Consider the following 19,636-nt stretch of genomic DNA (forward strand, 5'->3'; position numbering starts at 1 on the left):
TGGGCGCAACCTTAAACCTTACCCCGTGCCTGTCGGGAGAGGCCTAACATTATGATATTCCCTTTCCGGTCGCGTCGGGCAAGGCCCGACATGACATTGCATCGCCCACCGCTCGACTGCCATCTCTTATTATTATTACATGTAATAAATATCATTTTTGATCCGTATTGATATTTGATTAGAATAATAACAGCAAGTTATTTATTAAATTGACCACCTAATCAATACTATAAGTCACTGTCTTGGATGATTTACATTGATCTATTAACTAAAAATGGTACATGTTTTGCCTAGTATTCCGAGGTTATGATAATGGCTGATGATGCCTTCATACTAGACGAAACATGTACCACTTTTAGTTAATAGATCAATGTAAATCATCCACGACAATGACTTATAGTATTGATTAGGTGGTCAATTTAATAAATAAGTTACTGTTATTATTCTAATAATGCCGTCTCTTAGCCGACAAAATACACAATGCCATCTTCTGGTTCAGCGTGGAACTTCGTAAAATCCAGATACTATTTGACAGTCAGTCAAAAATCTATTATTTAGATGGCAATGTAGCTGTGAAGGCTCGAGCGATAGTGAACAAACACCCCCAGTATTTTTGCACCTCTACTCCTTCCTTGTACCCCAAAGAATATATCCAATAGCATTTGATGGCACCTACAAGTGAACTGGTGATGGTTAGCTTATGTACCATAACCCAACATGTAGCTGATGCAATTATAAATCAACAGACCCAGATTTCAAAAAATCGCAGTTTATAGCGGTTTCAGGCTACAAACCACCTCATGGTATAAAACCAGAGACTGATTTAGAGTTTTTCAACTGTTTTTTATCTATAATTTGTTCAGTAAAATTACTAACAAAACCAATCGGTATGCGATTACTATGACAATAATAATAAAAATAATAATGTAAAATAATATGCCTTAAATTGTACGTATTGCTTTTATTTGCTCCAGTATAGCTTGCTGTAACATTTATAGTCCTAAACACATCATTTAAGGGCAAGTGCTATCACCAAAATCATTAAAGATGAATACATGTCATACAAGATAGAAATTCACATTTAAAATACAAATATTAGAGGCAACACAGAGAACTTTAATTCAAGGGGTAAGGGTTAATTAAGGTACAGCCCCAGCATTTGCCTGGTGTGAAATTGGGAACCCACAGAAAACCATCTTCAGGGTTGCAGACAGTGGGATTCGAACCCACTATCTTCCGGATGCAAGCTTACAGCTGTGCACCCCTAACTGCATGGTCAAATGAAAACCAAATGAATTAGAGAGATCTTTTACATGCCGACATCATATTACATGGAATGTCAAATTAATTTTTTTCTGCCCTTCTAAAATCCTACTACATCTGCCGGGTTTGAACCCGCTATCTAGGGATCAGGAGGACAGGTCCACAGAGGGAGCAATAATCTATACTGTTATAGAGTTTGTTTGTATATAATGGCTAATCTCAGGAACTACTGGACCGATTCTAAAAATGATTTTACTAATGTAAATATTCATTATCCCTGACGGACATGGGCTGAATTTTATTTTCAAAACAATTCGAGCGGGGGAGGGGGGTTGCCGGGGGGGCATATAGAAATACTAGGCTAACATAGGAGAAATATCGAATTTGCCATACAAGGACGAGACAAAGCTCAATTTAAGCCCCTCGACGCAAAGAACAAAACTGGGTAAGCCCTATGGGCCCTAAAACCAACCGTTATGGAGATATTGGCACCACACTACCCCTGCTCTAGGAATCAGATAAAGAAATGAACTGCCGTAACCATGGCAACGTCAGCTCCAGTATTCTTACAGCAGCGAGATTATCTACAATATATCACACAGATCTAACATGTTACCGACATGAAAATGGGTATTTGGAATCTCCTTTAAAGAACACAAATTTTTGTTTTCAGACAATCCACTTAAGGGGTGAGAATACATATATCTCAAAAACTGAAGATGTTACAGACGTTAAAACTGGTACTTGGAAACTCTTTTAAAAATAAATGAACACACTTTTTTTGTGTGGAAAATCCACTCAAGGGGATGAAATAATATAAAAACAGGTGAATTTTTAAAATTAGTATCTTCTTCTACCATTTTCCCCACACCTGTGTGGTTGCAGGTGCGAACTGTGTCGCACATGTGGATTTGACCTTGTTTTACGGCTGGATGCCCTTTCTTACACCAACCCCGTGTGTAGGGATGTAATTACTATTGCATGTTCGTGTCATGGCTGGAAATGTGGTGTTGTAACAGTATTTCGTGTATAGAACCTCCCCAGCAACCTTTTGGACTGGTATTTTTACCATTGAAATACATATCAACGGGCTTTGCCAATGAATACTGTTATTTTCGACGTAAGGTGCAATATCTTCCCATCTTCGTTTGGATTTGATTATCTTATTTACTCGGTCTATGAGGTGCTGCGCTATGGTGCCTAGCTTTTGAACTTTCCATGTTGCTTCAGGCATCTGCGCGAGGGCACTGTACGATGATACAGATGTTGATTCCCATAGAGAATCTGGGCACGCTAGCAGTCTGAGTTGTGCCACAATAAAGCGAAGGTGTAAGTGGTTGTACAGCGACATGGCGTGGATCGGTGGCTTTGACCCTGGATGAAACCAGGCCTCTACAGGCATTGGAGCCCTTTTAACCGTAAACTTGGTTTTGATTTTAATTTAGTGTGTATTCTACGAGCAGTTAATCTGCACTTTCTTCTTTCTATTGGCCTTGTTATGAAAGGTATTCTTCTGGAGCCTGTGTGTTGCTTCGTCGCCGAGGGATCAAAAACTGTTCGTCTTACAATTAATTTCACTCATGGGAATTCTACATTGAATTGAACTCTACACCGGAAGAACTCCAAAGGAATTATTTTGGTTATGTATATTAAAAGTGAACTTCGTTGGCAATAATAATAATAATAATCTCTGATTCCTATAATTAATGCACGTTCATTACATTACCACAGTTTCGATTAAGGAAGTACATCTTGGTATTAGAAGAGAAGGCACGGTGCGGACAATTTTTCAAAATTTAATTTTAGGTTTTACTATAATTTTAGCCCGGAAATATTCCTAATATTCTCGGTGTAAGTCAAGGATGGTTCATGCAAGGACCAGTTTTAATCTGCTGAACCTTCTCTAAATTTTATTTTTGGTTTGGCTTTATGGTTTAATTATTTCCTTATTTCTTTTCTGCTTATTTTTAATTATGGGCCTGTTCTGTGTCGTTTTGCCTTGGACGGACATGTTGGCTGTTGTTGTTGCCATAGTAATGAGTTGTTGATTTGATTATTGTGATAGCTTGTGTTTTGATCGGGCCGGTTGGAATTAATTGTGCCTTTAAGTGTATGGTTTTTGATTTTCATGTGCACTAAGTGTGATGTGACCCTATATTTAATTTTCGCCATCTATTTATGTCGGTTTTTGAAGGCTATTAGTGTTCTTGTTCTGTGAAGATACAATCCTTGTGTCAGCTCCCTTGATGGAGAATGGATTTTTAATTGTGTGTGATTTTAAAGCAACCTAAAGCAAATAATCTTCTAGATTTAGGCGCATTTCAATTTTAATTAAGATAATGTTAAGTTTAATTAAGTTTAAGATAGGTGACCAGTCACCACTATAGATTTAACCCCTTCTGATTTTAATTTAATTTTTATTGAGGTCAACAGTTCATTTTCTTTTAACAAACTTGAGTTTGTTTTCATTTATTGTTTCTTTAAAACCTTCAAGCTAATCAACATTTTTTCTTTCTCTTAATGAATTTGAATGGCTTTCAAACTTATTGTTCCTTATGAACCTTCCTAACTAGTCAACATTTTATTGTGCCTGAAAATTATTTAAAAACATTGTTTATGCTTCCTAAATATTTTACTTTTAATTGAAGTTTGTAAAACTTCCTCCTTGAGTTGTGGCAATCTATTTATTCTTATGCATTAAAGTTCCCTTGTGTTAAAAGAATGATGTTGATTTTCATTTCATTGGATCAATGGAGCACTGTCACTGTTTCTTTTGCTTGATTTTGACCATGGCCTTAAGCTAATTCCTCTCATTACCCAAAGTGAGTGCGTGTTTTCTCCTATTGGCTGCTTATTGTGTTGTGTTGTGTTGCAGTTGTTTGTTTATTCCTTTGTATCTTTGTCACTCTCTCATGTTCGCTTTAACTCCTTACTAGGGCGAATACACTAACAACCTTCTCACCTGGTGGCCTAACCTCTAGGTGTGTAAGGTTAATTGCCCACCTTCTAAAGGGTTATTTGGGGTTGCCCTAAGGATGGTGTCTGAGTGTGTTGAGTGAATATGAAGAGGAGAGTGTTGGGACAAACACAAACAACCTGTCCCTGAGCCAGATGAATTAATCACAAGGGATTAAAATCCTCGACTCAGCACGGTATCGAACCCGGAACCCTATGAACCGAAGACCTCAACGCTGTCCACTCAGCCAAGGAATGGGGCAGTTTTTAAAATGAGTATGTCTACAGTATATCTCATAACTTAACAGTTACAGACGTGAAAATTGGTATTTGTAATCCCCTTTAAAAACAAAGAAACACGTACTTTTGTTTTCGGAAAATTAACTTAAGCTGGAGATCGAAAATAAGTGAAGAAAGAGTTGAATTCTCTTTAAGAGGGCACTTATACCTCAAAAACTAAGATGTTACAGACGTGAAAATCGGTATTTGGAATCTCCTTTAGATATAAAGAAACCCTTTTCCTTTCGACTTAAAAGAGGACTGTTTCTCACATGTAGAGTTCCATGTCGCATGTTCCAGATTTAGCTCTGCCAGTAGCCTGGTCATCTTAGCCCCAAAAGGCAATGCCACAAACATGGTTTACAAACAGGTTCTGGGGTAAATGAAATGCAAATTTTCGGCGAGTTGTTATACTTTAGGGATTTTCAGATAATGTCTTAGTGCAGTACCGAGGAACAATTTTTATCAACTTACCAAATATTCGTGAGCGAAGCCGTACGTAACAGCTTGTAATAATAATAAAATGCCTACAACTTCACAGTAGAGCACCACCGAGGAAGGTCAAGACAACAATGGCAAGACCCTCTTGTTCAAAAAACCAAACCCCATGGCATAACAGCCCCGAAGGGCCATAGCCTACCAAGCGACTGCTGCTCAGCCCGAAGACCTGCAGATTATGAGGTGTCATGTGGTCAGCATGACAAATCCTCTCAGCCCTTATGTTTGGCTTCCAAGACCGGGGCCTCCATCTCACCGTCAGATAACTCCTCAATTGTAATCATGTAGACTGAGTGGAGCTCGAACTAGCCCTCAGATTCAGGTAAAAAATCCCTGGCTTGGCTAGGAATCAAAACCAGCGCCTCCGGATAAGAAGCAGGCACACTACTCCTACACCGCGGGGCTGGCAAGACATCCTTGTCACCAACAAGACAATTGTTCAGCTTGAACCAAACACTGTGTATGATCATATAAAATGATCTGAAGTATGAACCCTGCACCAGCAGGGCGATACTAATTCAAAGAAGAAGAACTGCTAAATGTTCCTTCATATACTGTCAGTATTAAAAGATGTGCACATGGTGGAATTTTGTTCTCAAAAGGAATTCCTGGACATCCAGGTAAATTAGCTGAGCACAGTTAAACATTAACTCTACAGAGATTCACTTCATGTTGTACTTCAAGCACAGTAGCCAACTCGTTTACTGCACTATGCAGCCAGCTGGAGAAATAATTATAGTTTTGATGGTGTTAAACTGCTAACGGTGTTCGGCGATATCAGGGGAGAGGGAATGTTCCAGCAATCATAACGTATTCTTGAACGGACCCTTCCAAGCAACCCATTCGGCATGGTATCAAAATGTCTGACGTAATCTGCCAGTTTCAATGAAGTGAAAGTGTAAAGAATGATTCCTAGACTGAATTATTGTAATGAAAACCTCACAAAATAAATTCAATGTCAATTTAGAATAAAAGAGATAAATTTCAATTGTTGAAAGTTTAACTTGAGGCCCTGAATTTCCAGATTAAAACGCTGAGCAATCAGCTTTGAAGCTGCCTCATAGAATGGCAAAAGCATTCTAATTAATAACGACAGCACAGTGAGGTTTGAACGGGGTATAATGAGATACTGGTCTCGATTTTAACACACAAGTCTGTGTTTCTTGGTTATCTCACAGCCACACATTGCTGATGACACCTTATTCTGAGAGAAAGGGAGCAGCATCATCCAGAAGTTCTCATAAGGGATGGAAGGTGATGCTAAGAGAAAAACTGAAAAGCAAACCACAATGAACAGGTTAGGAACATTTTTCATAATGAATAAATACATTATACTGAGGTCAATAAAAACAACAAAAATGCTAATTGTTTAATTTTTTTAAAATTGCTGCAAAGTTTAAGAATCATCAAGGAGATAGGGTTTTCTCCCACAGACGTTCTTAAATATGCCATAGTCAACAACAAAGAGCTGTCCCATATAAATACCCTCTCCAATGTCAATGATTTAATTAAATTTGCTTTTACACTGCAATGCTGCCGACAGACTGTGTCGAGGATGGAACAGGAAAGCGCTAAGAGTGGGAAGGAAATGACTGTTGCCTTAACCCTTCACTAGGCACAGCTCACCTGAGATTTTTATACTTATAAAGGATTTAAAAAATAGTAAAGCTGTTTTGCTAATTGTTTTAAATAATAATTGTTATGTGCTTTACATCCCAGTAACTACTTTTACAGTTTTTGGAGACACCGAGGTGCTGAAATTTAGTCCTGCAGGAATTCTTTTACATGCCTGTAAATCTACCGACACAAGGCTGACTTACTGAGCACCTTCAAATACCACGGACTGAGCCAGGATCGAACCAGCCAAGTTGGATTCAGAAGACCAACGCCTAACCGTATGAGCCACTCAGCCCGCCTCAATTGTTTGAATTTTCACTTATAGTCTGATAGCTTTGAGATGATACTTGGGTAAAAAGAAGTTAAAAACTAACTAATTTGGTAGCCTATAACTAACTCATAGCAAAAGGTAGCACATTTGTCACTTTATGTTGCACGGTTGGTCGCAATCTACCTGACAGCAAGGGTTATGAATTTCATGTTGTTGGTCCGTACTGAACTGAGCATAACATATGAATAGTAACACAGTAAGGTTTCCACCTATTCAGTACTAGTAATTTATAACATTGTAAATACATATTAGTACTGAATAGGTGGAAACCTTACTGTGTTACTATTCATATGTTATCTACCTGACAGATTGAACACAAAATATTCTAGAAGCTGACTCCATATTATTTACCAATATTATACAGTCTTAGTGTTTGTTTTATTTTTACACTTATTATCTATATATTTTGATGTAGTTTGGTGCTGGTTGCCCATTTTTCACAGTTCCCCCAGCACCTGAAGAGCTGCGCGTCGCTTTTAGCAGGGGACGCCCTAACCTTTTCCGAGGCACCATATCTGCTTTGTCCATATAGGCTATTGTTACGATGGGCTCGCCACACACAAAGGCATTTTATACCTACTGCCAGGTTCAAAATTAGGCCGCCCCTAACATGGAGACAGACGCCTTTCGTAGCCGCTCCTCTGGAGTACAGACGCTACGGGTAAGCCCCTTCCGCCATCTCCGCCGTACCGAAGTCCACCTTCTCCGCTGTAGATGCCGTTGAGGTCTTCACTCGTAACCCTGAGCTGGGACCCATACCAGATGTTACACACCGGGTCAGTGTGCTCTGGGACTCACATAGGCAGGGGCGCCACTCCCTGGGTAGGGCTGCCTCCGAAGAGGGTCCCTACCTGCTACAAAATAACTAGTGGGCTGAGACAGGGAAGTGTTCTATCATCAATCCTGTTTACAACAGTAATGGATGACATCATGAGAACAGCAAAAGCAGCATATGGAGGAAGAGAAATGAACATGATGTTATTTGCAGATAATATTGTGATTTGGGGAGAAAATGACAGGAAGGTTCAAGAACAATTGAATGTGGTGAATGGGAAGATTGAAGAATGTGGATTGAAAATAAGTGTAGAAAAGAGTAAAACTCTTGTTATGACTAGAGGGGAGAAAGAAGGGAAAGGTCAGATTAGACTTGCAGACAAGCCCCTGGAAGTAGTGGAAACGTTTAAATACCTGGGGAGTGAATTAATGGAGAATGCTCGACTGGATGCTGAGATTAGTAAAAGGATTCAAGCTGGAAGTTGTTTCTATCATAGTGTAAGAAATATGTTATGGGACAAAGATGTGCCAATGGAAGCAAAGGATACTATGTTCAAGATGTATTACGTACCCATAACAACTTACGGAGCAGAAACTTGGACAATGACAAAGAAGGATGAGAGTCGAATACAGGCAGCCGAAATGAAATTCTTGAGTATGATACAGAAGAGTAGACGAGACAAAATAAGGAATGAGAAAATCCGGGAAGAAATTGGAGTGGAAAAAATGAATGATAGAATAGAGAAGAGCCGACTAAGATGGTTTGGGCACATAAAGCGAATGAGCGACGAAAGAATGCCAAAAAAGGTGATGGAAATGCAAATCCAAGGAAGGAGAGGCCGTGGACGACCACGATTGAGATGGAAGGATACAATCCAACACAGCATTATAGAAAGAAACCTGGACTGGGACACAGTGTTGGAGGAGGAGTGGTGGAAAGACCGAAGAAAGTGGAGAGGAACCATATTTGCCCCTACCCGGCTACAGCTGGATAAAGGGAAATGATGATGATGATGATGATGATATCTATATATTAAAAGTGTTTACTAAAAACAACTTTAGCAAATACGTCCATCCGTTCCACTGGACCGATTTGCTTCATTTCTGTTAAGTTCAGCCAACTTTCAAATCATTAAATGACCACTCCAATAACTACAGGTAAAAGCTTACTATAACCTGCAATACATTCTGTACTTAGCAGGTTGTTAAGCGACTAACACTTTCATTAATATAATTTTCATCTTTAGTAACGTGATTGCATGCAGCCTTATTTGATTACTACTTCTTTTTTTTTTTTTTTTTTCGCTATTTGCTTTACGTCGCACCAACACAGATAGGTCTTGTGGCGGCGATGGGACAGGAAAGGACTAGGAGTGGGAAGGAAGCGGCCTTAATTAAGGTACTATTTGATTACTACCTGCAAACCAGAGTACACATTTCCTCTGATGATGGAAGAATACTATTCTCTGCTAGATTCTCATTGATTCTCTGACCTTCCGCAGTTTCTGAATATGACCAACAGGTGCATAACGTTCCCAATAATTTACATGCCATAAGAGATAACTGTCTGTATACGTACAGACGGGAAGATATCAAATTGACTAGCCTTCTGTATGACCAATAATAAAGCGCAGGGACAAACTTTTGAAAAAGTGGGGAGTCTACTTAACCGAACCCGTATTCAGCCATGGCCAGTTGTATGTTGCACTATCTAGGGCAAGAGCACTTGAAAATGTTAAGATCCAGATACAGCCGAATGGAATTGTATGGAATGAAGTGTTATAAACTATATTACCGGTATTAAACGTTCACAAAACTATTGTAAAGGGCAGGCAAAACAGGAATATCAAGATGAGTCATGGGTCTATTTAGTTATTATTATACAAAAATCAGACAAGAGATCTCAATCAACCTCCATGTTGTGCAGTAACATACCTGCCACTTTACAAAACAAAAAATCAGAAGATTTGGATATCAAAATCAGGAAAAATCGGGAGGAATCAGGAGATACAATTGGTCAAAACTGCTTATTCTACATGTCTTGCACAATACAGGAGTACTATCGGTATACTGTAACTCCTATTGTCTCAAAACGCAACTGTTGCCGTACGAGGCTACAAGGTTAACAATTACACATTTCTTATTCCCTCACAGGAAGTATGTGAGTGAGGCGATCGGCCTTGGATAAGTCTTCCGAAAATAGTATGAAGTCAAGCTCCACATGCGTGAATCAGTCATGCAGTAAGATGCTATTACTTAGCAAATGCATAGAATACAGTATACTGCATCACGCGCTCACGCGATTATGCAAAGCACTATGTTATTTTAGGGTAAGGGTGTATTCTGCTCGAAGGCAGGTCCGAACCTCCACAGAGGTGTGCCTGAGCCGGAGTTTATGTACGGTAGGGTGGCTAGTTCCTTTCCGCTCCTCCATTCCCTTACCCCCACCAATAGCGCGTGACAACCCATACAAATCTTGACCACGCCCAATGTTGCTTAACTTCGGAAATCTCACGGGATCCGGTGTTACAACACGGCTACGGCCGTTGGGTATGTTATTTTTATCAAGTAATACATTAAAATTCGCCAGAATTGTCTCCGAATGGCTCCTAAAATATCTAGAAAAGTCACTAGTCGCTATCCTTGAAATTGTCACTAAATTACTAAAAAGAGACTCCAAACCTAACGACTAGTTTCTAGAATAGACTAGACTGATGTGAACGAACACGAACATAGTACGCGAGAATGAGAGATTGACAATCGATACACAGGTTTCAATAAACATTGCATATTCATGTGCATTTCTCGTGTTAATAAACGTCTATATTTCATTTGAAAGAGGCAGTGAGCAAAGGACATCCGGCCACTTGCGTATAAAGCTGAAATGGCGGGATTTGGAAACAAATTTTTAATGTTCACCAAAAAATAAGCTAAAATCGGGAGAAACAATAGAATAATTGGGAGGCGGAAAAAACTGTCTAAAATAATTAAATAGGAATATAACACTACATTTCGTATTTATTTGTAGTATTGAATAGGATGAACTACCTTATTTATTATTTCAAACAGGAGTCTCCCGTCTAAATTGGGAAAGTTGGCAGGTATGCAGTAGGCATACTGGGGGAGCAGGCAGATGAGATTAACAATGCACGCACAACATTGAGAAAACTCCGCCCTCAAATCTCAAAGTTGTAAGCGCCTACTTGAAGGGTTAACTGAGATATAGCCCCAGCATTTGCCTGGTGCAAAAATGGGAAACCACAAAAAGCCAACTTCAAAGGGCTGACGACTGGCATTCGAACCCACCATCGCCCGAATGCATTGGAAATTAAAAGTTCACACGACATCAGTGTTATGTTTCACCAACTGGCATTACAAAATGTATAAACAGTGAGCGGCGTTACTCGTCTATATCCTTCTTCTCATATAATTATCAAATATCTCTGCTTGCAGTTCAGTCTATCCCTTCATCCATGACAGGAGGGACTGCAGAACTGCAGTTAGCAGAAATAACACAATTCACTTGAAAATGCTGTGTGTTTTAGAGTTTTCGTGTCTATGGGTGTATCATAAACATGTCACTCCGAAAACCAAGTAGGTCTATAGGTAATCAGGTAACACAGGGAAAGTGGTGTTATGTAATCACTCACAAAATTTTTTGCAAGTACATTTTTTTAAAATCTACCAATAAAGAATACAGTGTGAAACTCCAAGGATTAAAGTCTTTCAGCTAAAGCGTATGGCACAAATACAGGGTCTCTCTTATAAACCCAGACCGTCCAGCGGCGTTTCTACTCTCCAAGACCTAAGCAGCAGTACGGGAGGCATCGGCAGCCAGTCAATCTCAGCTGTTAACATGGTGAGACAGTAGGTACATTGCAGACATAAGCCACAGAGGCTCTAGTAAGATGTAAAAGGTGAAATACGTATTCTATAACTTTTATCGCTGCAATGACACACACTTTTCCTTTTGCATTCATCTAAAAGACACTGAGATAAGTATCCAAGGGAAACATAAGTGCCTAACTGCAGACGGAAGTTAATGAAATCAGCAATCCATTTTTCTGAATTACTCTCGATTTGGACAAGTAGTGTCTTCCACAAATTTCCAAACCAAATACAGTAAAATACCAGTATAACAAAATTTTGGGGAAATCAGAAATTGATTTGTTATAGTGAAATTCTATTGTACTGAAATAAGTCGATTCTTAAGAACTCACCCATTGTTAAACCTGTTAGATAGATAGATAGATAACGCCTTTATTGGTGGCGAAGTTAGGGCTCAAGGCTCTCTCTTACACTTAACCACTAGAAGAGTATACATTTACATAATTACAAATATAAATGAACCAAATAATATTAATAGCAATACTAATAATAAAATAATAATAATAATAATAATAATAATAATAATAATAATAATAATAATATAATAATAATAATAATAATAATAATAGAATCCTTAATTTGAAAATACACAACATAAAGTACACTTAAATGATGTAACTACAGCAAGCCATTCATTCATCTCATTCATTCCTTCATTCACTCAGTAATTATCCACCAAGTCTGCAGGATCTACTCAGCAAATGCTCACAGCAAGCCACTTTAAACTTGTGACGAGGGGGATTGCCTCTAATGTTTGCAGATAGCGAATTCCAAGACCTGGACACAGAGATTATGAAGGAACGGTTTAAGTAGCAGTGCGGTTTACAGGTATGGCAAGAGAAGAACCAGACCTCGTATTGTGGTCATGATAGGACGAGAGGTAAGAAAAAGATGAAGACAGATAGTTGGGAGTATTAGTGGAAAGTATTTTGTGTAGAAGTGATAGCATGTGAAGTTCACGGCGCTAGTGCACTCGAAGCCACGACAGCTCGCTATAATAAGGTGACATATGAGCATCATATTACAAATTAAAGATATATCTTATGCAGATTTTCAGGCTCCGGTCCAGTTTCTTGTTACTGTTGCAGGTTATTTCAGCCAACACAGTATCACAATAGTCAAATATAGGTAGTATCAGAGAGCGAATTAGTTGAAGAATCTACGTTATTTCAACATGAATTTACACATAAAAACCTTAATACCAGTTCGGTATTTATTAAATGAGAGGAAAATTAGGATATGTACATGAAGTACGGATATAAAGTACAGGTACTTTATATCCGTTTTCAGCATCTCAAATTTTACCCTGTACTGGTACATTAAGGCCCGGTTTCATCAACACATGTTAAATATATACTAACAAGTAGTTAGTTAATGAGTTAAAAATTTAACATCTTGTTAGGTTTCTTGCGTTTCATAAAACTTTTCTTGTGAAATGTTAACTAATCAACTGTTAACTCTCCCAATATTGCGAACTGGTGCGAATCAAGGAGGCAGTGGTACAAACATGCTGTTTTACAGCGCGCTCCGATGCGCTTTTGTTTGAGTACAGCTGTAAAATATGGCGCGAAGTGAAATGGAATCGTAGTTCTAAAAAGAGTTGTTAATTGAATTAGTTAATAAATATATATAAGTTATTGAGTGCAAGTGCACAGATGGCTTGACGATAAAAGAAAAGGACGAGGCGTGGGAGAAAGTCCGTGAGGGTTTCAATGGGGTTAACAGATACTTTTTTAACGGGTATCCGCTGTCATCTAACAAAATCACTTCGTTAATTGTCCCACTTCAAACTGTGCTCCGATATGGGAGTTATTAAATATTGTATTGTCGTGTGCAGAACCAGACCACACAGCAAGTATATCCCTGATTTGGAAGTTAGGCTCACTAATCACCTGAACATTAACATTAACAGAGAAATATCCCTACCAATTACGATATATTTCGGCCCAATTGCCTCCAGATGATTGGATTCTTACATGTGTGCAATCTATTGCACCTAGAACAAACACTAGGAAAACGGCTTATTTCATAGAAGTCGCGGATAATTTGCTGATGCTCTTCTACTGAAGGGAATGTTATATACCTGCTTCTCATGGATGCTATTGCTGCAGACACTCGACAAACAACTCTACTAACAGTGGCTTTAGAAATTCCAGCATTGTGTCCGACCATTATGTGAAAATAACCAGTAGCAAAAAATCGTAATAGTATCAGTACCCAACATTGGAGAAAGAGGTAAGTTTCTCTTTGTAGGATATTCCAACCTCACTTGAATTTCGTCAACAACCTTAGCAACGACTATTTTCGATAACTTGTATCTATGAAGAAATTCCGCATCCGTCAAATTTTCAAAGTCATTATGTCGCTGAACTCTTCTTCAATCAGGATTGTTTTGTAAAAGATCTAAATAGAGCAATTCCGCATCGAAAGCGAGATTCACAGCAGCCATTTTGGAACAGGTTGCTAAATGCTAATGTTAGCCATTTAACATTGGAAATGGCTGATGTTAACTTTGATACACAGTTTAACATTTGTTAATGTTAACAGTTGTTGATGAAAAGCAAAGTTTCTTAAATCGTATGTTAAAATGATTGAACATCTTGTTAAGTACTAACATGCGTTGATGAAACCGGGCCTAATACACACTTTGCTTCACGAACAAAAGATAGAACAATGTATGCGTCAAGAAACCTGAATAAACAAAATGAAGTACTGAAGGTAGAGATGTGAAACCGTAACTTGGTTGATTGTAAATGTGGCGTTCCTACTCGGCCAATAGCGTTACTTCTTACGTATTGGTTACTTTGAAATCGATATCCAGCTCAACTAATTGCATACGAAAATGGCTACCTGAACTGTATCCTGTTAACGCGAGTACTGTAATCCAATCCGCGCACCCCAATATTTGAAGATATTTTTATTAATAGAAAATGGACTTTAATTTGCTGGTTATGTATAAGAAATTAATCCTACATAATGATGTTCAGTACCGGTACACCAAAACTGAATAAGATAATCTTTATGCTCATCAGAATTGTGATGTGTTTGCTTACCTTCCCCTGATTTGTAACCGGGCAGTTTCACCTGTGTGTTGTATAGTGTATGCTGTCTGATATTAGCTGTATAGAGATATGTGCAAAATACCCAGTGATTAAAACAGGGTGAATTTCAATTAAATTTTGAGGAAAAAAGATGTTAAAAATATGCAAAAGGGCTACATTTTAATTAGTTATACTGAAAGTTCGAAATTCGTTACAATGAAATATTTTAACACACATTAAATAGGAAAAACGGAAGGGGGCCTAAAAAAAAAATTTGCTATTCTGAATAATTTGTTAAACTGGCGTTCGTTACAATGATATTTTACTGTACATAATGTTTGTCACAGGACGCAGGGTATGAAGTAAGGAGAGTGGGAATGATGAGTCAGTGAGGCAATTCCAGTCCATGCTTTGCTTAATACTGCCTCAGTAGAGACCTTGAGTGTGCAGTTCTCATACTGTAATGTCAGTGCTAAAGAAGAAAAAAGTGGTGCATTCTGAGGGGCATGGAATCACAAGTAACATCATTTAAAAGTGTCATGAAGAGCCTGAAAAAAAAAAAAAAAGCTTTGCTTTCACGGTAAACCAGGCGGCATGAAGAGCTTGCTGGAGTGTCAGAGTCTTTTATTAAAAAGATACAGAGGAAATGGCTGAATTTGGCAAGGGTAGTAAGTTGTCCACTCCAGGTAAGAGACGAAAGACGAATGTGATTAACATTAACGATTTTGATAAATGCTTAATTCATCACGCTATTCATGTGTTTTATGTGAATGAAAACTTATTCCTACAATTCCAAAACTACTGCCTGCAATAAAAGGCAAAATTTTCCCTGTCCACGCACTTCATTATGAAAGGTAATAAAACAACTCAATTTTTGATGGAAAATCTCTAAATCAGAGGAAGATTTTAAGTGAAAGTCCTTGCTTCGTAACTCAGAATAAAACAACTCAAGTAAAGTGAGCAGCGAAAATTTATCTTGATGAAACTTGGATGGATAGTAATTTAACTTTTGGGAAGTGCTTGCAAAGTGAGGAAGTATTTAGAGTACAAATTACCATGAATTCAGGCAATAGGTTAATAGTGGTTCAAGCATGGGGTGCAAATGGATTTCTAGAAAAAGACCTCCTCATACATAAAGCCGGTGCATCCAGTGGGGATTGTCATGGACAGATGAACGGTGTAAATTTCATTAAGTGGGGCACTGAGAAGCTTGCACGCAATCTACCCAACTTTATCTGTAATTGCACACAGATAAAAAAACTACCCACTAAGTACTCTGTGAAATCAGATATGATACTGTAGTTACGGAATAAAGGAGGTACAGTGGAACCTCAATTCTCCGTTTTTGAGGGGACAACGGAAAAAAAAAAATAACGTATAACATGCGAAAACGGAAAATCCGGGAATGAATGAACCATCAACAATTTTACTAAACATCACAAAAATGAAATATGTATACTTATAATCTTACAAACATCCCTAAACCAAACCAAACTAGCTCCAATGGGCCTTCCGCCTACCAAGCGACCGCTGCTCGATCCGAAGGCCTGCAGATTACGAGGTAATGCATGGTCAGTGTGATGAATACTCTCGGCCGTTATTCCTGGCTCTCTAGACCGGAGTCGCCATCTCACCATTAAATAGTTCCTCAATTAAAGGTAATCGTAGAATGAGTGAACCTGGAACTAGCCCTTATGTCAAGGTAAAAATGCCTGACCTGGCCGGGAATCGAACCCGGGCCCTCCGGGTGAGAGGCAGGCAAGTTAGACTGCGGGGTGGGCTTTAAACATTACTTACCGGCACGCGACTTAAAAATCTCGAAACTTAACATTCAGTTTTACCGGGGAAACTTCGTCACTTTCCTCTGAAAACTTCTTTCAGTTCAGCAACTTTGATCACCCCAACTCTTCGAAAAATCTAATCCCCATAAAGCCAAGTCAAACAACAATCGACCACAGTTGTTTTTAATTCTCTAATCTAATAAAATAAAGCACACACTAGATACAAAAGCGCCCAACATGATGGCGAAATCCCTTTCTTTTAATATTTCATTGTAATTTGGTCACCGGTATACTGTTCGTAGTCAGTTTATGGAAATCTTGTACCGCGTAAATTAGGCCTACATCGACTTTTAAAGGTTATTCACAATCACAAAGAATGGGTACCGTCCACCTAATCAATACTTTATTATGTCTTGTTACTATGCAGTACCGGTTTCGACTTTCATAGAGGTCATCCTCAGCTGGTCATGACCTCTGTGAAGGTCGAAACCGGTACTGCATAGTAACAAGATATAATAAAGTATTGACTATGTGGACAGTACCCTTTCTTTGTGATTGTGAATACCAAGTATCAATACGGACGTGAAACTGACAGATTACAATTTTAAAGGTTATGTTGAACTCGAGAATACAGTATGGTTTTGAATGTATATTTCGATTCTCAAGTTTTCAAATGCTTTATATTCAATTCTCCTCATCACTAATCACAATCAAATTGGAAAGAGAAAAGATATCATTAACACTCCTGAAATTTCGGTCATTTGCGACCTTGAGCTCAGCTGGAAAGCGCGCTTGCTGTACAAATCGGTACGAGTGCGAAATGATACGAAGTTTTTAAATTAACGTGCACAAATAAAATGACTGCGGTTTTTATAACATTTGAACACAAAAACGTGAAATTCCCAGTCTTATATTAGGACCAAAACAGTAATAGGCAATCCCAAAACCTCCCCCATGGCTTTATGTACGTAAGGTGTAACATCTGTTCTGGTCTCGATTACATAATCGTATACAACAATATTAAAATACTAAAAAATAAGAAAGAGTAGTTTCGATTCATGCCCAAAAGTCCAGTGACTATACAATGCCCTGAGGGAAGTGCCAAAAACCTGTTCAGCGATACACTCGAAAAAATTAAAAAATAAACATCTAACTCTGGACATAATGTAAACGTTTTGTAAGTACAAACATTTGACAAAACTCGTTTCGCCTTCAAGTAGAGCTGTTAAAATGCGCCCTGTCTCCTTCCAATTGTTGTGGACACTCTCTGCTTTATGATTTCCGAGGATTCTCTAAACAATACCTCCCGAATGCGATGCTAAGACGGTCCCTTATGAAAGTTCAACGCCAATCACTTTTCCAGTACAGTACTTCCTCAAATTACCGCAATGACGGGAGGTTAACATCAAGATCCGTAAGTATGCCGTAGCCATACTTTCGTGAGATACAGTTTCTTGAAAAACACGTGACTGAGGATTTAGTGTTGATGGGACTGACATTTCTGGACGGTTGATCTGGGAAATAGTTTCTTTGAGGAACAGATAATGCGGGATTTTTACAACGTGATTTAATTAAGATGCTCACGGGACCATGTAATCTGCATGAATAATATGGGAAAACGTAGTTTCCGGGAACGTATAATCGAGGTTCTACTGTACTTGTGACAAGTCCATAAGGAAAGAAGCACTTTATAAATTAGTAGAAGCAGTTAAAGCAAAAGAGAAGTGGTTACAAATTTACTCACGTTTGCAATCTTTGGGACATAATATGGTCTGCCTTCCCCCTTACATGTGTGATCGAAGTGCCATCAAACTAGCCTGGGCTAAGATGAAACTTGTGTTGTGCGAAAGAAACATGACCACAGATTTATTACTTTAAAAGCTATGTTTCTGCATCAGTCCTGTGTCATCACCAGCTTACTCACTCCACTCCTGTCAGGTGTTCAAGAGTTGGCATGGTGGCAGTAAGTGGGATTTGTGTGCCACCTTGTATATACGTACCTTCCCTATTCTTGTTTGGTTTCTCGTGCTGACTTCTACACTGCTCATGTCTCATCACTGTCAGTGTCTGAGTATGATCCCAGCAGTGAAAGTCCAGAGGGCCCAGAGTTCGATGAAGTGACAGGCTCCTTGGCTGCCCCTATGGCAGGAAGCTTCACACTCGGAGTAGTGGGCTTTGGGATGGTCGGAGAGTCGCACTCTACTGCCGGTAGCTTGACGCTCGGTGTTGTAGGTTTACGAACAGATGAAGTGTCATTCTCTATGGCCGGTAGCTTTACACTTCCTGAAGCAGTCGAACTGTCTGCCTTCTTCAAACGAACTAAACCACCAAGGGCTCCTTTCTTACTGGACATGGTCCCCACACTACGATTCCATGAACTATCAAGTGGCTTGTCGTTGGCTGGTTTAGAAGAAGTTGTAGAGGATACAGTCACTGGAGTCAACACCTGTTCAACAAACAGAACCACAAAGTTTACAATTAAAGCTAGCCATTCAATATGAAAATAACTGAATATTTTGTACACAAAAAATTTTAAACAAGTGTAAATGCATTTTAATCTCAATTTAACCTCTTCAGTGGAACGCCCAGAACAGTTCCATGATTGATGCCTAACTTGCAATCGCCCAGAACAGTTCTGGGCGCAGTGCAATGGAGCATTTTGTTTAACATTTGTATTTGCTCGTAATCCAGAAATACCAGTTCACATGACTTTAGAATTCTCAATAGATGGATTCTATAAAACAATGCCTCATGACCTTGTTGTGATGGTTTTGATGTTTATTCAGGAGAGTATTTCCATGGTAGCAATCAAGGTGTCAAGCCCACAACAAACGTGGCAGCTGAGAGAGCAAAAGGAGAATGAACAGAAAAGATTCTCAAGTATTTACAGATTGAATCCGAATCTAATAGTGTCTGTTGGAAGATGTATCAGCACATGAAAGGAATCCTGTGGGACAATTTGGCAACTCAGCATCTCTGAAAACCTTAGAAGTAGTTAGCGGGACCTAAAAACCAGTATTATTATTATTATTATGAATCTCATAGTGATCTGAGTTTGTGTTTGATGGACAGTAAAAAGTAAAGAGGTGTCCTTGTCCCGAGGTGGTGCAGCTCTTTTCGGCATACCCCGAATGGAGTTGAGCTGCATGTACCCTTTTAAACACAGACCAGCCCTCCTGTCATTCATAAATTTCTGTCAGTTCTGGGAA

At 38.8% G+C, this 19,636-nt stretch overlaps 1 protein-coding gene across 1 annotated transcript in view; it reads right to left on the reverse strand.

The window, feature by feature from the left end:
- Positions 1-946: 946 nt before the first annotated feature.
- LOC136884348 (splicing factor YJU2) overlaps positions 947-19,636 on the reverse strand; it is a 59,338-nt gene continuing 40,648 nt past the window's right edge. Inside the window, exons 7-8 of the mRNA XM_067156461.2 lie at positions 18,428-18,873; positions 947-6,267 (exon numbers count right to left, since the gene is read on the reverse strand). Coding sequence (XP_067012562.1) covers positions 18,472-18,873 — 402 coding nt within the window. The 3' untranslated portion in view covers positions 947-6,267; positions 18,428-18,471. The remainder of the gene's footprint in view (positions 6,268-18,427; positions 18,874-19,636) is intronic.

Source organism: Anabrus simplex, chromosome 12 (assembly GCF_040414725.1).
Source record: "Anabrus simplex isolate iqAnaSimp1 chromosome 12, ASM4041472v1, whole genome shotgun sequence".
NCBI lineage: Eukaryota > Metazoa > Arthropoda > Insecta > Orthoptera > Tettigoniidae > Anabrus > Anabrus simplex.